General features: G+C 42.4%; 1 protein-coding gene across 4 annotated transcripts in view; it reads left to right on the plus strand.

Annotated features, from left to right (window-relative positions):
• The window catches only part of BCAS3 (BCAS3 microtubule associated cell migration factor), a 1,098,472-nt gene extending 1,079,194 nt beyond the window's left edge, over positions 1-19,278 (plus strand). For all 4 annotated transcript variants that reach the window (XM_083173740.1, XM_083173742.1, XM_083173743.1 and 1 more), the window contains one exon: positions 18,671-19,278. In XM_083173740.1, the coding sequence (XP_083029866.1) occupies positions 18,671-18,819 (149 nt within the window). In that variant the 3' untranslated portion in view covers positions 18,820-19,278. The remainder of the gene's footprint in view (positions 1-18,670) is intronic.
• Positions 19,279-19,717: the final 439 nt, after the last annotated feature.

Here is a 19,717-nt window from a genome sequence, read left to right on the forward strand (position 1 = left end):
TCATGAACTTTGTGGAGTTCTCCTTGACTACCCAGATGGAATGCCTCCCTCTGGGGCACTGCCATCTTCACTAATGAAGCGTTTTGGGTCTTGATGCCATGATTGCATTTGAGTTGTGCCATTATGGCCAAGTACTGAACAATGATGCAAATCACTTCCCTCTTACACTACTGTCTGGCCCTTCCATCTGTGACCTTTACACTCACTCCTTTGACCTCCTCTCTCTTGTAAGTGAGGTTTAAAAAGTAAGCAAATTTTTAATGATTTCACTTATCAAAAATCAAAAAGGGCCCGACAGTATGTATCAGCACGTTCCTGGGTGCGGTATTTTGTTTTGCCTGTAATTGTGGAAATACAGGCTAGATATGCTATCGATCTAAACACATTAAAAAAACGTGATTTCTCTAGATATCAAATGCATATAAAAGGTGTTAAGATTTTTTTTTTCTCATAAATGACCTTCTACAATAGAAAAACTACTACTACATATATGCAGCCCATGCAGTTTGTCTTGTGAAAATACTCAGGGGTCTTTAATTTGATTCTTGTGCAGTTCTAGGTGACCTTTGACACTCCAGCTGTTGCTGAATTACATCTCCCCTGATACTTACCCATGAACAGGTTGTTGCTGAACTAAGCTCCCCTTGATGTAGCTTAGTTAGAGATCCCTACTCTAATATGTAACCTGAACCCAAATATTATAGGTCATTCTTGTTTGTTCAAGTGGGCATATGGCCTACAGTCATTACTACAACATATTGTATGTGCGCTAGATGACAGGAAAAATGATGTGCTCTCAGCTCCAGTATGTCTTCTAACCATGTGCTGCTGCTTCCCGAGTCGCAGGGACAGCCACATGCAAGTAATTAGATCTAGTTTCCTCTAGTCACACTGTCAGGTCTCCATCCTCTGCAAGGACCCTTGTACGTTTAATCCCATGGGCATCTACCCGCAATCTGTTTACAAGCCACTTTAAAGGTCTGGACAAAAATAAACCTCGTGCAGCACATACATTAAACTGCGGGAAGTAAAAAATATTTTTTTAAAAACCCAGACGATGGAAAACTTGATGGTATTCAGAGCTGAGAGGTTTAGTGCCATAGAAAGTGACTAACGTGTGAAAAGGCGCTACAATTAGTTCTTTCCCCCAGCACTTCCATTCAGTCAAGGGTCACTCCTTCAGCAAGCTGAGACCTTGAGCATAATGTGTTGTGACATTTGAAGACGATGAAGAATAATTCCTATATTCTGAGTTGCTGCTGCTTCCCTACTAACCCTGACACATCAGGCTGGCTGTCATTGTATCATCTTTCTGCCACGATGTACAGGAGTTTGTGCAATTCTCAGTAGGTAGACTAAAGGGTCATCTCTTCCAGCAAATGGTTTTTTAAGGATATTTTTGAAATGGTGCTTAACAGCCCGCTGAAGGGGAAGTCAAACAGAGAGAAAGGAAAAACCATTAAACGAAATAATGCACTAGAGATGGGATTTTATTTTAGAACAGACATAAAGAAAATACCAGGACTCTGAATGGGCCACTTCGGCAAAAGCACAAATAAGAAACATAGCATAATTTATGAGTGTTCCGGGCAAAAGATGACTATATAGATTTTCTTAAGGCATTGAATTAATGTGCCATAAAAATACTTCAACATTATGCTTGGCAATGCTTGATATATTTTTCTTAACTTTGTCTTTTGCAAGTTTTGTTAAGGGACAATAATAAAAAAAACAATATTACACTGACAAAATACACCTACATATTTACCTAGTAAATGTAACTTAAACAGCCTGGCAACATAGAACAATATGTTCTAATTATGCTTAAGTACCGATATGGCACAGGAGATAGCAACCAATCAGATAGCTTTCTCTTTTGGGAGTCTTGTTACCTAGCAACAAATGGTGGCTTAGAGGGTCAACCTCTTAATGTTCTGGAAAGTTTGAGTGAAAAATCTCAAACCTTACCTTTCCCACTTCTCTAGGGAGTGGGCTTGTGTGTGCCAGGGTGTGCACACGCATAGCTTATTTGCATCCCTGGTCATGTGTAAGCCAGTTCTCATCCCCTAGCTCAGATTTTACCTCAGGGCTGAAGAGATGTAGGATTCTGTGTCTGTCTCTGCCACATACACTATCCATTTGTCCCCATCTCTCAGCAGCATGTCTAGACAACAGAAAAAGTGTCTTTTATCAGATAATACTGATAATTCCTCTTCAACAGAAGTCCACAGACTTTGGGAGTACCCCTCAGTATTCAGTTTTCCTCTCTTCATTCACTTGCACAAATTAATGTGAGAAAAAGTACATCCAGAAAGAAACATTTCCCACAGAGGTGCATGCTCAGGAAAAAACATCTAGCAGAGGTTTTCCATCACTCTGAGTACACATGACCTTCCAGAGCTGGACCTGTATGCAACCAACGTTCAGTATCCAACCTTTGACTCCAGAGTTTGGACTGATGGTTACAATTTCCTTCCCTTGGACAAATCTTCCCTATGACCCTGCCACCCTGCCAGTGATTCTATTGAGTGTTCACCTCATGATTTAGCTAGACAACCTTTCACCTGCACCCAGTTTTCCTAGAATGGCCATCCAGGATTTGGTTTCCCCTCATCAATCATGCAAATGGCTCAAGAATCTACGATGTTAGTCCAAGGACTGTTATTAAGGGACTGCAAACCCTATTCAGGATCTCCCACAGTTCATGTTGATAACAATATTGCTTATTAATCTCCTCTAATCAATTAACTGCTTCAGTGACCTTTATGGATACTTCTCTGAGTCCCATAACAAGGTTCAGATACTATGCCATTGTTTTATTATTGTAGCACAGTACCTGCATAACTATACATTACTAACACACCAATTCTCCTCTGCTAGTCTCAATATTGCAATAGATTTATTGTCTATCAAGTTCAAAGCAGGCTTAGCTTTTGGCTTAGCTTTGGTCACCATGCATTTATATGGCTCTTACAGGCCTTACCGAGAATAAATGTTACGTCAGTTCTGCTTAAAGTTGTTTTGTTGTCTAGACTGTGTTGTCCAGGCTACTCAAGCACATGGAACAGAAAAAGTTGCAGGTAGTCGAGGAGTTCATCTAGACAAGAGAATAAATTATTCCACCAGCACAATGCAAAGGATGGGTAATGCAAAGAATGGGTCCCCTTTATCCTTTGCTGCAAGTTTATGAACTCAGCCCTATGGGCTTGCAAGTCATTCTCAAAAGTCACAAAAATACCAGTTCTTTAAAGATCCCATGAGTTGAATTTGACCTATTTATGGATATATCCGATCCATTGCCTAGTTTTCCTGCTCACCTGGATCCCACAGCTTTCCTATGGGGTGTCAATTTTAATTATTGCAAATTAAGCTTGGGTAAATGATACCCACAGAAGAGATGGCAGTGATCCTCTAGGACAGTGGTTCTCAAACTGTGGGTCCGGACCTTCTCAGCATGGGGTCGCAACTCCATATTGCTGACCATTACGTTGATTACTTTTCTAATCTCAGTCAGTGATTCAAGGATTCTGAAAGATCTGTTGAGTTGTCTGTTACTTTAGACTCCTCCCATCATTTTGTGCCTCCACAATGTTGCCATCCATGTATGTGCTTTCTGCTGACTACACATGTGATGTGATGACATTCTACAGTAACTTGCTGGGGTCCTGTAATTATTTTTATTGTCTGATGGGGTCCCAGAGCAAATAGTTTGAGAAAACCACTGCTCTAGGACATTTCTGTGGTTCCTTAATGAAGTCTACAAAAAAATCTCAAGGTTTTAATATGTTTAAGTAAAGTCTGTCTCTTGTGTGGCATTAATTTATGGCATTAATAAAAATCTACAAAATATACAATTTATTTTGCGCATACTTGCCAATCTACGGGTTACCTAATCAGGGATGGGTAGCCAGTTTAGCACTGCAGGGGACAGTGGGGATGGCGTCCGATTTTTCAGGAGCCTCCTGGACATTCCCGGTGGATAGGCAAGTATGATTTTATGTGGAAACCTTTTTTTTTTACTAGGACTCAAAAGCACTGTATATATACTGTATTTGTAACAAATCAGGCAGCCATCTTGGATGGAGAGAATAGGATAATGGTGGAGCGCTAGGTACAATAATATTCGATCAATTGGGTATTACATAAATAGATAAAGATTTATTAAATAAAATCAGATAAAATAAGCAATAATTCAATGAGAATAGTTAAATGGGTGCATATATTGCTATTTAACTCCAATTAGTTGCAGCTATTGAAGGACTGGGCATAAAAAGACATACTTAGAAGTAGTCCCGCTTGTTCTTAGAGTGCTCATTTGTCCATAAAGATATTAAACTGGAAATTGAGTGGGTATCCATATACCTGACTGGGTTAAAGCCTGTTCGATGCACTGTGCCACTGTGATGTCTCAGAATATAACACACATCTGCCCTCTGGACCTCCACATTGTACAGAGGTGTACAATTAAAAAAAAATAAAAAAATAAAGCACCTGTTATATTCCTCTTGTTTATAGATCCTAACACTGGGTAGGCAGCATGTAAATGATTTGTAACCACAAGAAAAGGTAGCATTAGCCGGCGCTGCCAGGGGTGTGTCGCCAAAAGCAGCCACTTAGAAGTGGGAGAATTAGTCCCACAAGAAAAATAAATGTAAACAAGGATGAAGTGGAGCTTGGGAAATTCACACTAAAAAAATATTTTATTGACACACTAAGCAATTAAATAATAGTAATAATAATAATAATGATGATAAAAACCGGTGTAAAATATGTGATAATAGTAAATGCAATATGCAGTGGACCTGGACCAATGGTCGTGGATGATGGTAAGTCCCGTTCCTATTTTGCCGCCTTTGAAAACCAATAGCACCAAATGATTGTGGTGTGGTTAAAGAAAGTTAGCTGGTTGGTTCGGGTAAATAACAGTTCAAGTTGAAAATGGTGGGGTCCTGTCCACTGTCTCCTGGTTCCTTTATGACGCATTTCGCTGTCTAGGGTACAGCTTTATCAAAGCTAACCCTTTGATAAAGCTGTACCCCAGACAGCAAAACGTGTCAGAAAGGAGCCAGGAGACAGTGGATTTGACCCCAAAATTTTCAACTTAAACTGTTATTTACCCGAACCAGCCAGCCTAGCTACTCCAATTTTGGATTACAAGTGTGCCTCCATTTTGGCACTCACACCGCACCTAGTGAGGACACCAGCTGCCATCCTATGCATATTGCAAGCCTCCAGCTGTTGTGTGGTAATTATTACCTCTTTCAAGCTAACTTTCTATAACCACACCATAATCATTAGGAAAGGGACTTACCATCATCCATTGGTCCAGGTCCACTGCATATTCCATTTACTATTATCGCATATTTAGACCCATTTTTATCATCATTATTGTTATTATTATTATTATTATTTGTTTAGTGTGTCAATAAAATATCTTTATTGTGATTTTCCCAAGCTCCACTTCATCTTTGTTTACATGTAAATGATTTTTACCCTTTTATACTCGTTCACATGTCTAACATGCATTTCGCTGTGTGACACAGTTTCAGTGCTGCAGCCTGATGCAGTGCAGAACTGGCATGCCAGCAGATTGTTAGACCAGCCAGAAGAGAGTGGGTTAAGAAAATCTACAAAGTGTTTTGATTATTATAATGATTGGAACACTCTTTTTGTCCGATAAACAATTATGATGGAAACAAGTAAACGTTTAAGGAGTTTAGCATCCTAATGATGTTTGATTGGACCTGTACTCTGCTATGTCTTGGTAGCGATGGCTGCACTGCAAGTAAAATCTCTGACGTGAGACATTTAACCAAAGCCAGCTGTGTCCTGCAGGAGATGAAAGCACAAAATCAGACAGGATAAGTACAGTATTAGTGTGGGATACGCCACTCATTGCTGATTTAAATTACTGTTTTCACTTCCTGAACTTATGGGAGACTAGGGATGTGAGGCAAAACTAAAGAAGCTTATGCATGGCCGGTTTTGCAGAAAAGGCTGGAAGAACATTTTATTGACTATGGCTAAAACCAATGTCTCCAGATCTATGTCTGCACTGATTCCTTCTAGCACAGCGCCTCTTCCACATTCGACGTCCACAAGCCACAGTTCATACACACTGACACAGATGTGGTGAATATTTTGTTCCTGTAGGTGTGAATGCCAGAGAGGTCATTTGGGTGAGGTAATTGTCTAAATGTAGTTCAGGTTTTAATTCCCCAATAAAGACCCTTATTTAGCTGCAGCCCCTCTGCTGTGCTTTGAATGTACAGATAGATTCATGTTCCAACACAAACTGAAAAGTCATAGGAATCACTAGGTGTTACAACACTGTGCTCCATTCATACACAACCCTAAATGCCACATCCCCGGAATACATCTGCACTAAAAAGGTATCTGTTACAGTGCTCGCTACTTTGATTTGGCCGATGTAATGCAGGAATTACATTTAAGAACAAGGGCAAGTCTGCTGGGTGTAGCATAATCCTAGTAGCAATAAATGTGGTATACTTACTGTACTGTAAATAGTGACAGGTACCATATTACGTGTAGTAGTGGAAAGTCTAAAATAAATCTGGTATCCCAAAGCTTTACCCCACTAAATAAATGGGCCTGCACAGCTATAATTTGACATGAAACTTAAAATCTACCAGACAGACAAAGCCCAGGATAACAGCATCTGAAAGCCCACGCCACCCCCCTTTCCTCCGGTGATGACCCTGTCTGTAGTTCTCAGCTACACAAAACAGACTTCAGTTATTTCTACTCAATAGGCATATAAGCATGTAATGTAGTCTTAAGTGTAGCTTATATGTTACATTCTTGATTTTGCGTTTCTTTTTTAAAATTCTAGTTTTTTTTTTGTTTTTTTGCTCAAGAAAATATAAGATGCAATACTATTGTTATGTGATGCTTAGGAAATGTACATTCATCTTTTCATCTCTGCAAAATGCAGGAAATGTCTAAATATTAAAAAAAAATATACTGCATCTGTTTGATTTAAAGGGCAGTTACAGACACCTAGAGAAGGCTATTTACTGGCAAAGGGAAAAAGCGTACTTAGAAATGTTATTTATTTTCTAGCTTGAAATAGATCTGGTAAGGTTAATGCCTGAATGGTTGCTACGGGTTACCGTACAATTGAGCGTTTGTTAGTGTATAGCAACTAAAATGAAAGTAAATCCTAGTATTTGTACCCCTTTCCCTTCACATATAAGGATTTACTACTGTAACTGCAATTTCCACAATTGTTCCTAGCCTCTATTATACTTTCGTGTCGATCTTTGTGCTAATACTTTCCAAATCTCTCATTATTCTCATTACCGTGCACACAGTCAAGAAACAAAGTGTGAGAACAATTCTCACGTTTGACAATAGACTACGTGGCTCTCCACGTTTCTTCCACTTGGAAGGTGACGGACTTGGCACTAGGTCTGACCACAATGTATAAAGCATCTGGACCTGGTTTTGTACATCTAGGCAACACTAAATTAATGTCCATTAAAGGACTAGTAATATATAATGATCAAATCCTTTGCACACATATAGATTATATACATTCATAACTATTTTTAGTTTTTACATAGTAATTATTCAGTTGCCTGCCTACTGTTGTAGCTTGGATACATTAATAGTTACTTAACATTTTTGAAGAATTTTCAAGGATACTTTGCTATTTCTTTTCCCAATTACTAGAAACACATGACGGAGCACTACAATCACCAGAATGTCATGAGTTTGATTATAACATACTTCAATGCATTTAGAATACAAGTACACATTATACAGGATATTTCTATACAGTGATGGCTGTAAAAATAGAATTTTTTATTGTGTATTTTGAAAAATTGTGATGTTTCCAGGAACAATTTCTTGGGATAAAGCTTTATTTAGAACTGGATGCTGTACATGGGAAAGAGGAAGATTTCCCAATGACAATACGTAGTAGAGTGTATCCAAGATTAGCTAAACTGATCTATAGGATAACTTAAAAATCAAAACATAAATTGGAATGCTTTCACTTTCGATGTTGAACTTTAAAAAGCTACTAATACCCCCCCAACCAGGCAGGGGGGGGGGGGGGGTTCTGGTTGCCCGGAAACCCCCCTCCTCTTGGCAAGTGCCTTAAATTGTGACATCAATAAGACTGGTATATAATATGATCATTAGAGATGCCACCACATCATGCAGTGTAAGGGACAGAGCATAGCTGTTGCACATGCCCAGTGTACCAGCTTCTTCTACCACATTTACTGTATGTGTGGATATGAGCCCTCAAACATCGCAATGGACCAGAGAGTAGCTGCCAGGAGGAAGAGACAGGAGCCTTACCATGAAGTGGGAGATTGTGAGCTTAGAAAGTGCAGTACTGGTTCTATTATGTTTGTGTATTTATTTATTAATTATATGTTTAACCTTTTCCTGACCACTTATCTTATTTAAATGTTTGATAGAGCCTTTACTGTAGACCATCTGTACTGTTAAATATCAATACTGTATTCCATACAGTATCCACTGTATAAAAAGATCAATTTCCGGGGCTGTTACCGCTCCCCCCAGACTCAGGTACTTACTCTCCCTCTAAATATCCTGCGTTTGACACTGAAACCCCCCAAAACCCAGGTATTTCCCTTATACAAAAACCCAGGTAAGACTCAGCTAAAAGCTCTGACCCCCTTTCACACAGCACCAAAAACCCAGGTATTTCCCGTGTCAACCCCTTTCACACAGATGCCAGATTTTTCCTGCAATACACTGTGTATCATAAGGTTTACAACCTGATGTTGTGTCCTATGTATGCCCCTGGCTGTCAGTATATTTGCACACTTTGAGTACACTGTCCCAGTCATCTGTTTCTGGATCTCCCTCTCCCCTTTCACTTCCAGCAGCTCTCTCACCTCTTGCTCTTTCCAGTGGGCCATGCTGTCCTTGCTGCAGCTCCCTTATGGCCTCAGAGGCCAGTGCCACGCCCTCCCAGATAATCAGAGAGACCCATCCTCATAGCCAATCAGCCAGCACCCCGCCACGAGAGCCAATCAGTGCCTTTCCCTGTGTAATAATCACAAAAATCCGGGACTCACCCTTTCAGACAGCCAGTGACCCGGATTTTTAAAAATTTAGATCCCGAATAAACCCTTGTAAATTCCAGGGTTGAAGCGCTGGCATTTTAGATCCAGGTTGACCCGGATCTTTTCAGACAGAAAAAAATACAGAACTACCCTCTTAGACCAGGGTTATTCCTGGGTTTTATTTTCTGTGTGAAAGGGGTATAAGCCTGAAATACAAGCTGCAAATATCTATGTATACATGTCAGGATATTTGCAAAATCTAATATGCTTTGGTCTAGTGATGCCAATCAAGTGTTTTTTTATGCACTCTTCTAAATAGATGGCCATAAATCTGGCCACACTGCCAATCCTAGCAGTTGGTCCTGTCCACAGAAGACCAGGGCAGTAGAAAGAACTGTCTGGGCCTAGGTACTTTCCAAGGTGCATGGCCTAATTTTGGGAGGTGTGGCCATGCATCCTTGCAATAAAATATAGAAAAAATAGCACTTTAAGCACCTCCTTGGCCACACTGCAGTCCTGCACACAGCTGGCATATGTTGGAGGGGTGTGGCCTCATGGGAATTCCATGTCTACATGCTATTCCACTGGTTTTTGTCACTATAGAGGCATAGCCAGCACCATATAGGCTGTTGGCCATTCCCCCAGCCCCCCTGCTTCACGGAATAGGGGATTTGCGTATGTGCAAAGCGTCTATTCCCACTACTCTGCCAACTGCCGCCCACCACGGCACACTGCCGGCCCCGGGCAGGACAGGGGCAGTCCCATAAAACAGGACTGTCCCTCGAAAATTGGGACAGTTGGGAGGTATGGTTAGGAGCATTATTGGGTATGTTCTGAGGTTTGAGGCAACACAAAATACTTGTGATTACATTTTGTTTCCAGTGGTCTCGTAACTAAAAGGCAAAATCTTTAAAATGCTTAAAAATGAAAGATGTTTTGTACTTTTTAACATGTGAAAGAGGCTTTAAATCGTTAGTTCATCTACATTTTTTCTATTGAAACCTCACAGAATCGCAGTGCATTTAGCCTTCTATAAACGTTGCAAATTTTTCTGTTTGAGTGAAGAAAGTTTATGTTACACTTGTGTGCCTGTACAGTCTCCTTACACAGGAAAAGATGGGGAGATTAGCTTTACTGATTGAAATCCCAGGCTATTTATTTATATTCCATTAAAAATAAAAGCTTAGTCACATAACGAAGCAGCCCTGATTGTGATGACTCGGAACACATCACTCAGTGTGAACGTCAAAGCCACGTTACATTAAGGATAAACTTATAAACACAGCCGTCTCTTGCTTGTGGTGTTCTGTGCAGCCCACACCTTGACATTTGTGATGCATGAACAATAAGGCAGGAGACTTAAACAGTTTACAAGTTGCAAATTGTAGGTGTCACACAATAACCCACGCCCAAATCTAGTGTTTACACTGTTGCTTTTATAGCGGCCTGGAGCCGAGAGTCAAAAAATGATTGCTTGATAAGGGCCTATTAAGTGGAAATTCTTTCTGAAATATGCACAATTCTTGGGAAGAAATTGTAGGCAAGATAATCTATGACCAGTACAAATGCTTGTACACAGGAAATGTCATCTGCAGTACTAAGATGATGTACATTAGCCCAGAGCAACTAAAAGTCATTTAGCGCACAGACAACAACTGGTTAATTAACAGGAATTGCTACATCTAAAGTCCCATGCACACTACCTGATTTTTTAAAAGACATACGGTAATCATGTACCTGCAACCATTCTGCACCAATATTGTTTAGTGTGTACACACAATTCACTGTCCTATCTGATGTGCTGATGCGACATACAATGTGGTTTGGTTACATTTTTTATGTGACAATATATTGTGTCATCAGATGGAGGCTTGTGCAGTTCGCAGGCTGGCACAATATATTGTATTAGCCCATCAATAAATGCATGTAGTTAGACCATGCTATGTGCTGCAACAGGGTGAGTTTTGTACTAGATGGGATGTGATCTAGTACATAAAGTAAGTGCTGCACATTCTTTTTGTTGCGATGTGATGTGCAGTAGCATTGCACAAGCAAAACACACTGTGTATTGGCATCATAAGAGTTGGGGGCATGTGAAGGGAATGTCAATGACCACATTTAAAGGCAGGGCCGGACTGGCCATCTGGCACTTCTGGCAAATGCCAACAGGGCCGATGGCCTTGTGGGCCGATTTTGTGCAGCCAGTTCTGATGTGACAGTGTGCCATAATGTGTTATTGCTGTGGCGGCCAGGGAGGAGGGAGCCGACCTGTAATGGGCATACGCTGCCGGGGACCAGGTAGCAGCGGCTGCTCCTGACCGTGGCCTTTTGCTGCCCTAGCTGTGTGTGCATGGGTGCAGCCCGCCCCCTTCCCCTCAAGGCGGAAGCTGCCTCTCCTCCCTATACCGCCTGAGCCAGCCTGCCAGCGCTGGGACACACCAGCAGCATCCCCTGCCACAAGATGTCTGATCTGCAGACAGCACGAGTCTCATTCCCAAGCCCCTCTCATCCTCCCCCTCCTGAAGGACGTGTCATGCTGTGTGTGTGACCTTGCCCTCCGTGGGTCTCCCCTTAGCTCACCGGTTGCCCTGCCTATGGATGTGGCTAAATATGTGACATATATATATAATATATACAGTATATGGCAGCAGATGGAGCGATGGAGCGATGCCGGGACGTGCCCCCGTTCTGCATGGATGAGCCTGGCTCAGAGGTGCAGCACTGTTCTCTTTAAATACTGTCTCTTTAAATAGGCTCCCACATACTGTATAATGGCTGGTGTTTGGAACTGCTGCCCAGTGTGAAATGGTTAATTATTATTGATTATTTCTACGATCACACTATTGTTTTATGGAGTAGGGAGAGAGGCGCTGGCAGCACCCCTGCGGCATCACACCTCTGCTGCTGCCTAATAGCACATTACTATGTATTGTTTAGTGGGTGATGGATGTCTCATAGGGGATCGGATGGTCCACTACAACCCGGAGCGGGGAAGCTGGGAGGTGCTGCCCCCCCCCCCCCCGACATCACAGCAGCAGTGAACACTTTGGGGGCATTGTGTAAGGTCAGGTGCACTAATGGTGGCATTAAGTTTATAGGCAGGAGTACTGGGGTCACTACATGTAGCAATGTTGCATAATATGTAATGGGCATAACAGTGTGCATTTTATTGTGTTTGCAAAAGAAAAAGAGAAAAGAATGTCCTTTTTATTAGGTGCACCTGAAAAGAGTAAGACTCTTAAAATATAACTTTTAATTGTTTATTCTATAAAAAGGCTGCGAATATTTTAAAACCATATAACAAAGACAGGGTGGGGATACACACATAAAATTGGGGGTGGCAGGCAGATGTTTGCTGACAATCTTTATTAAGTCTGGTATTAAATAGTGCAACAGGTAGGTTTCCACCAGATTACTGTCGACGTTGACAATAAAGTGTGTTTATGCTGACACAATCCGGGTACGTACCCTGTACATGGATGACTCCCGCTACCTAATACTCAGCACGGTGTGCTAATTGTTATATAGATGCCGTGTTTATTCTGTTATATAGATGCCGTGTTTATTCTAATCACAGGCACTGCTGTAGCTGTAATAGCACTGACTTGAAAGAAGTGTATCTACTCCATACAAATTTTGGAGAGATCTCGACACCAAATAAGTCAGTGAAAGATCGGCTAATGATATCAAATAGAGATAACTCTGGGGTGATTTGATCGCCAAATAGCTATATATGCCACCAAGAGATTATCTCTGTATCAGATGATAGAGACCCAGTAGGGGTGACTCTATGATTAGCACATCAGTGGGTAGAAGTCCTAAAAAGGACTATGGAGTCTACGTACACTGCTATTACATAAATCAAAATGCACAATATGAAAAATAATAAAACAGCAAATCAGAACTGCCTGCGCACCGCTAGCCGGCACGCGCTTCGCAGTTAAGCTTCCTCAGGGCCAACCTGCCTGAAGACTTGTGAGGGTTTAAGTACTAGATGTGTATTGTTAGAGCCAATCACAGCTCTGCTTGTTTTGGCTCCAAAAAACATGGTTTCAAGCTAGTATCCAATCCCCATCCAGTGTAACGCCCACTACTGAAGTCTCTATGTGTAATTCCTATGTGTCATCACATCAGTGGCCAATAGGAGTCAGATATCTGTAGGTGTGTGTAGACACGAAAACGTCATGACGCAAGTGCGTTGCTGACGTGTCTGCAGGATGAGAATCGCTAGTGAGTAACCATGGTAACCGGCCGCTCCATGCGTCACCACTGAGTGTCATCACCTCAGTGGCCTGTGCGAGTCCGGTATCCGTGGGTGTGTTTGATCGTGGTCACGTCATGACGCGTCTGCGTCTCCGACGTGATTACAGCTTCGTTTGTTTAAGGTGAGTAGTTATGACAACCCGCCGCCCGAATACACGGGCGGGCTGAGTCAATCACCATACAATACGATCGCTCATCGCATCATGGTTCTCCAGCGTTAGCGGAGATCAGTGATGACCCGGCATATGGTACTGTACGGGTGTGATCCCGTAGTAGCGCCCGCGCAGCTCCGATCCATATATAGCATATCTATGTATCACTCGTTCTCATGGCAACCAGTTGACAGGTCTCCCAGGACCAGTAATCGTGGGTACGGGGCGTGTCTGCATGATTCTCACAGCACGTCATCTGGACGGCTGATAGAGTTTACTGAAGTGCATTTAAGATTTATGAAATAAAGTTGTAAACAAGGTTAGGATATACAAAGATATCGAAAAGTGGCTCTAATGTGAGTTAAACGGCCAGTATTTTAAGTTGATGAGGTGCGTTCTATCATATTCCGCACCCTAGCATATAGCAATGGTTTGTATTGGTACTCATGGCCAGACTATGACCCATGTATTTATGATTTCCAATAGAACCGACAGGCATAAAATTACTAGGTGGCATATAATGTAAATGAGCATTACAGGTAAGTATACAACAGGTATCATGCTCATAGGTAAAGGAGTGAAGATGAAAGGAATAAAATGTGAAAATGGTCGACATGTGTATTGCAGTGTGTGTCGACCTATATAGATGACGCAGTGAGTATGGAGATAGTCCATATCTGTGTTGTCGAATAAGAATTATACAGTGTGAAGAATTGGATGAATATAGAATGTGTCACCCAATTGTTTAATACAGACTGAAACATCAAAGGTGAAAACTCAATAAAAACCGTGAAAATTTATGAGACTAAACACGTGCAAGAATGATGATTAAACAAGTGGGTCGAGTGTGGGTGAGGAATAACTAAATGGATATTATATTGTGGACTGACCTACTGGTCGTGCCGTACTCATAATAGAGTTGGTAAGAAGAGCTAATGAGCAAAAATAGAAAATATAGGAATGAGGTAATGTGAACATGAAAAATAGGAGGAAGAGAAAGGGGGGAAGGAGGGAAGAAAGGCCAGTGGGCCAAGTATCATGAATCCTATAGTGAGGACACTGAACTGGTGTCTACATTAGTAGTTAGACAAAAGAAGGGGTGTTTTGGACAATCTTTGATATTAGCTAAATAATAGAGACTGCCAGTGAGGCTAGTCACACTCATTAGAAGGTGGGTGACATGTGTACATTAGAGATGGGTCAAGGAGTGTTAATATTAGGCCACACGGGTGGAATGCCAGTGTTTGTGCATGGTGATGGATTGGAACGTATGTTGTGGGGCGTATACTGTATTAAACCATTGTGAATGTATCTACAGTTACAACAAGCAAGGTAAGTAATATTGTGTCCCATGGGGTTAGTTGTTGAGGCGACTTGTATTTATGACTGATGTTAATGAAGCTGAAAGAAAGAGGATATGGAGACAGGAGTTCAGAGGAAAGCGGAATAGCTATTTTCCTCATTCAAACCCCTCGGTACAATAGTGTCCATCATAAAAATCATGCGGGTTTCACGTTTCAAGAGCTCTGTGTCAAGGTCACCCCTCCTAATGCCTAGATCGACATGTAACATGCCATAGGCACGCAGGCCTGCCGGTTGGCTTTGGTGGTACTGTATCTACAGTTACAACAAGCAAGGTAAGTAGTATTGTGTCCCATGGGGTTAGTTGTTGAGGCGACTTGTATTTATGACTGATGTTAATGAAGCTGAAAGAAGATATGGAGACAGGAGTTCAGAGGAAAGCGGAATAGCTATTTTCCTCATTCAAACCCCTCGGTACCATAGTGTCCATCATAAAAATCATGCGGGTTTCACGTTTCAAGAGCTCTGTGTCAAGGTCACCCCTCCTAATGCCTAGATCGACATGTAACATGCCATAGGCACGCAGGCCTGCCGGTTGGCTTTGGTGGTACTTGTGAAAGTGCCTGGCAATTGGAGTCAGGACCTTCATTGCCCGTTTGTCTTTCTCTGCGTTCCTGATACTAGCAAGGTGTTCAAGGATTCTTTTCTTTAGAGGTCTCTTAGTTTTGCCAATATAATGTTTGTGGCATGGACACTCTAGGTTGTACACCACTCCTATTGTATTGCAGTTAATATACTGCTTGATCTTGTTAGTGTGTCCGTATCTATCTGTGTACTCCTGTTTTGATACCATGGATGTGCAGGCTTTACAAGACCCGCATTTGAAGGAGCCAGTCCTCTGTTGTGTGGGTTTATTGATCTTGTCCATGTGACTTTGAACAAGAATGTCTTGAAGGTTTCTACTCCTTCTCCAACACATCTGGATTCTGTCTTCCAGAATATCTGCCAGATCTGGGTCAGTTTTCAGGACATGTATGTGTCTGTCGAGAATGTTCTGCAACTGTCTCCACTCTTGGCAAAATGTGCCAATGAAGCGTACCGAGTTGTCCTCTGCATCTGTGCTCTTAGGTTTCTTAGGAACCAGAAGATGTTCTCTGTTGTACTCATGCGTGTCCCTAAGAGCCTTCTTGACACTCCGATTGCTATAACCCCTGTCAATCAAACGGGAGCTCAACTCTGTGGCTCTTTTCTTATAAGTCTCCTTCTTGGAGCAGTTCCTTTTTGTTCTAAGGAACTCTCCCTTGGGGAGTCCTTTGATGACAGGCGGATAGTGGGAGCTGGTACTATGTAAGAGTGAATTGGTTGCAGTCTCTTTTCTGAAGAGGTCCGTTGTCAGGGAGCCATCATCTTCGATGGTAATACGCAGGTCTAGGTAGTTGACACTTTCTCTACTCATCTCGTATGTGAGGTGCAGGTTTAGGTGGTTCTTATTCAGGATGCCAATCATTTCCACGAATATGTCAGGGTCTCCCTCCCATAGGATGAGGAGGTCGTCAATATACCTCACCCATAGCAGTATATGCTCCGTGTACATTTCATTGGCTTCACAGAAAACAACTTCCCTCTCCCACCACCCCAGGTACAGGTTCGCATACGTGGGGGCACAAGTGCTCCCCATCGCTGTCCCCCGTACCTGGAGGTAGAATTGTTCATTGCAGACAAAATAATTTTTCGTCAAGACAAACCGTAATAATCTAATCAGTAGGTCTTGGAAATCATCATCCTTCCCCATTTTCAAAAAATATTTAACTGCCTCCAGTCCATATTGATGATGTATGCTTGTGTACAAGCTTTCCACGTCGCATGTTATCAGCCATGTGTCTTTGCTGACTACAACATCTTGGAGTTTGTTTAATACCTCCATAGTGTCGCGTACATAAGATGGAAGGGTTAAGACGTGCTCTCTCAAATGGCTCAGAGGTGCAGCACTGTTCTCTTTAAATACTGTCTCTTTAAATAGGCTCCCACATACTGTATAATGGCTGGTGTTTGGAACTGCTGCCCAGTGTGAAATGGTTAATTATTATTGATTATTTCTACGATCACACTATTGTTTTATGGAGTAGGGAGAGAGGCGCTGGCAGCACCCCTGCGGCATCACACCTCTGCTGCTGCCTAATAGCACATTACTATGTATTGTTTAGTGGGTGATGGATGTCTCATAGGGGATCGGATGGTCCACTACAACCCGGAGCGGGGAAGCTGGGAGGTGCCGCCCCCCCCCGACATCACAGCAGCAGTGAACACTTTGGGGGCATTGTGTAAGGTCAGGTGCACTAATGGTGGCATTAAGTTTATAGGCAGGAGTACTGGGGTCACTACATGTAGCAATGTTGCATAATATGTAATGGGCATAACAGTGTGCATTTTATTGTGTAATGGGCATAACAGTGTGCAGAATATTGTGTAATGGGCATAACTTTATGCAGCATATTGAGTAATGGGCATCATGTTGTGCAGCATATTGTATAATGGGCATGACGGTGTGCAGTATTTTGTGAAATGGGCATTACAGTGCGCACTTAGGCCCTTATTCAGATCTGATCGCAGTACAAATTTGTTCTCAAAATGGGCAAAACCATGTGCACTGCAGGTGGGGCAGATGTAACATGTATAGAGAGAGTTAGATTTATGTGAGTTATTTTGTTTCTGTGCAGGGTAAATACTGACTGCTTTATTTTTACACTGCAATTTAGATTTCAGTTTCAACACACCCCACCCAAATGTAACTCTTTATGCACATGTTACATCTGCCCCACCTGCAGTGCACATGGTTCTGCCCATTTTGAGAACAAATTTGTACTGCGATCAGATCTGAATAAGGGCCTTAATGTGTAATGGGCATTACGATGTGCGCTTAATGTGTAATGGGCATTACGGTGAGCGTCATAATGTGGAATGGACATTATGGTGTTTGGCATAATGTGTAATGGGCATAATGGTGTTTTCCATAATGTGTAATGGGCATAATGGTGTTTTCCATAATGTGTAATGGGCAGTGTAATGCCTCCTTTTTGTGATGCCACGCCTCCTTTCCATGAGGCCATGCCCCTTTTCACCATGCGGCTTCGCCAGGCAAGGGTCCCGCCCAGGGGAGAATTTAGGGGTCGGGTCACCCCTAGGCACGTTATTCTCTGTCCCCCATCACATCACTTCTCCCTGCACTAACACCTTTAGGACCACAATTTGCTGTCCATTATCCCACTCCTATCAGTTGCAGAATAAATATAAAAGAAATAAGTGATAATTGCATAAAAAAAGGAATCGCCTGGCCTTATTAACCTTATTAACCTTTATAGTATATGACCGTTCATAGCAAAAACAGTGTACCATGGACTGCGCTGATTTGTTGGTTATTACTGATGTTCCTTAAAATTTTAACTTGGTTTATTTTTTAGTATTTCACACATCGGGTGTTATTGTAGTAATATGTACTACCCATCAAAGTCATTAACTAAGTAACAATAGTCGCGGGTGAGTTTACTGTTTTATATGCAATACTTATTCATGCAATCTCTTTCTGTCATAGTTTGTGTGTGTTAATGATGATGATGACTGTCTTCTCTTAAATGAATCATGTAATTTTGGTTGAACATGCTTAGAACCTACATTTCTCTGTGACAGGTATCCATCTAGGCAGTTTGACCAAAAAGTTCAGCTTCATCTCTGTGTAATTTAAAATGAATTAAGAATATTCAGTACTGAGATTCCATCATTCTGTTTATTCCTGTGGTAAACATCACATTATGTTTTTTAAATTCCAATATTAACTTCACATATTGCAGTTATTATTGTTACAACTCTTTTTTCTGTGTGCTATTCCAGAACTACAGCGAGACGGAAGCATAGAGACGCTAAGTAACAGTTCCGGCTCTACCAGTGGTAGTATTCCGCGCAACTTTGACGGCTACAGAACAACTCTCCCAAGCAACGAAACTCAGCCTCTCAGCCTCTTTCCTTCAGGACTCCTATAGAACAAAAGTTTCTAACTGAAAGGAGAGTTATAGATTTCTATATCCCTAACATTTTCATTTTAATTGATGCTAAATACTTTTTACTATAGTATGCAACAGTATGTTAGCTGTAACATGATCATTTTAGTAGAGCAGATTAGGGCAAAATCGAGAAATGCAGACGTAATAACAGGACTAAAGGCCCCCATACACTATGCGATTTTGGTCCGATTTTATCCGATTTCGGCACTTGGTGCCGATAATCGGATGAAATCGGCCCAAAATCGTATGTGTGTGATATCTGATCCGATCCGATGCGCGGTCCCGTGCGCATCGGACCGGATCAGGGAGGTCGGACGGTCTGTACATACGATCACGTCCGACCTCCCTGTATGCATATGCATGCAGACACCGGGCGGGCAGCGGGTCCCTGAGCACCGGCTGACTGACCTGGCCGGGCGGTGGTGCGTGCGGGCAGCGGTGGTGGGGGCGGGCGGCGGGTGCGGTGAGCGCTGCTGACCTGGCCGGGCAGTGTACTTACACATAGCAGCAGCGGGGACGGGCAGCGCAGTGGCGGCTATTATATTTTTAAAATACTTGTCAAATGACCGGCCGCTCTCTGATTGGCTGAGAGCTCTCCGGCCAATCAGAGAGCGGCCGGTCATTTGACAAGTATTTTCAAAATATAATAGCCGCCACTGCGCTGCCCGTCCCCGCTGCTGCTATGTAAGTAAGTACACTGCCCGGCCAGGTCAGCAGCGCTCACCGCACCCGCCGCCCGCCCCCACCACCGCTGGCCGCCCCCACCACCGCTGGCCGCCCCCACCACCGCAGCCGCCGCTGCCCGCCCCCACTACTGCCGCTGCCCGCCCCCACTACTCCTCACCGCCCTGCAGCTCCCCGGGGTTTTTTTAACATG

The sequence above is a fragment of the Crinia signifera genome, chromosome 2 (assembly GCF_055691185.1).
Source record: "Crinia signifera chromosome 2, ASM5569118v1, whole genome shotgun sequence".
Classification (NCBI taxonomy): domain Eukaryota; kingdom Metazoa; phylum Chordata; class Amphibia; order Anura; family Myobatrachidae; genus Crinia; species Crinia signifera.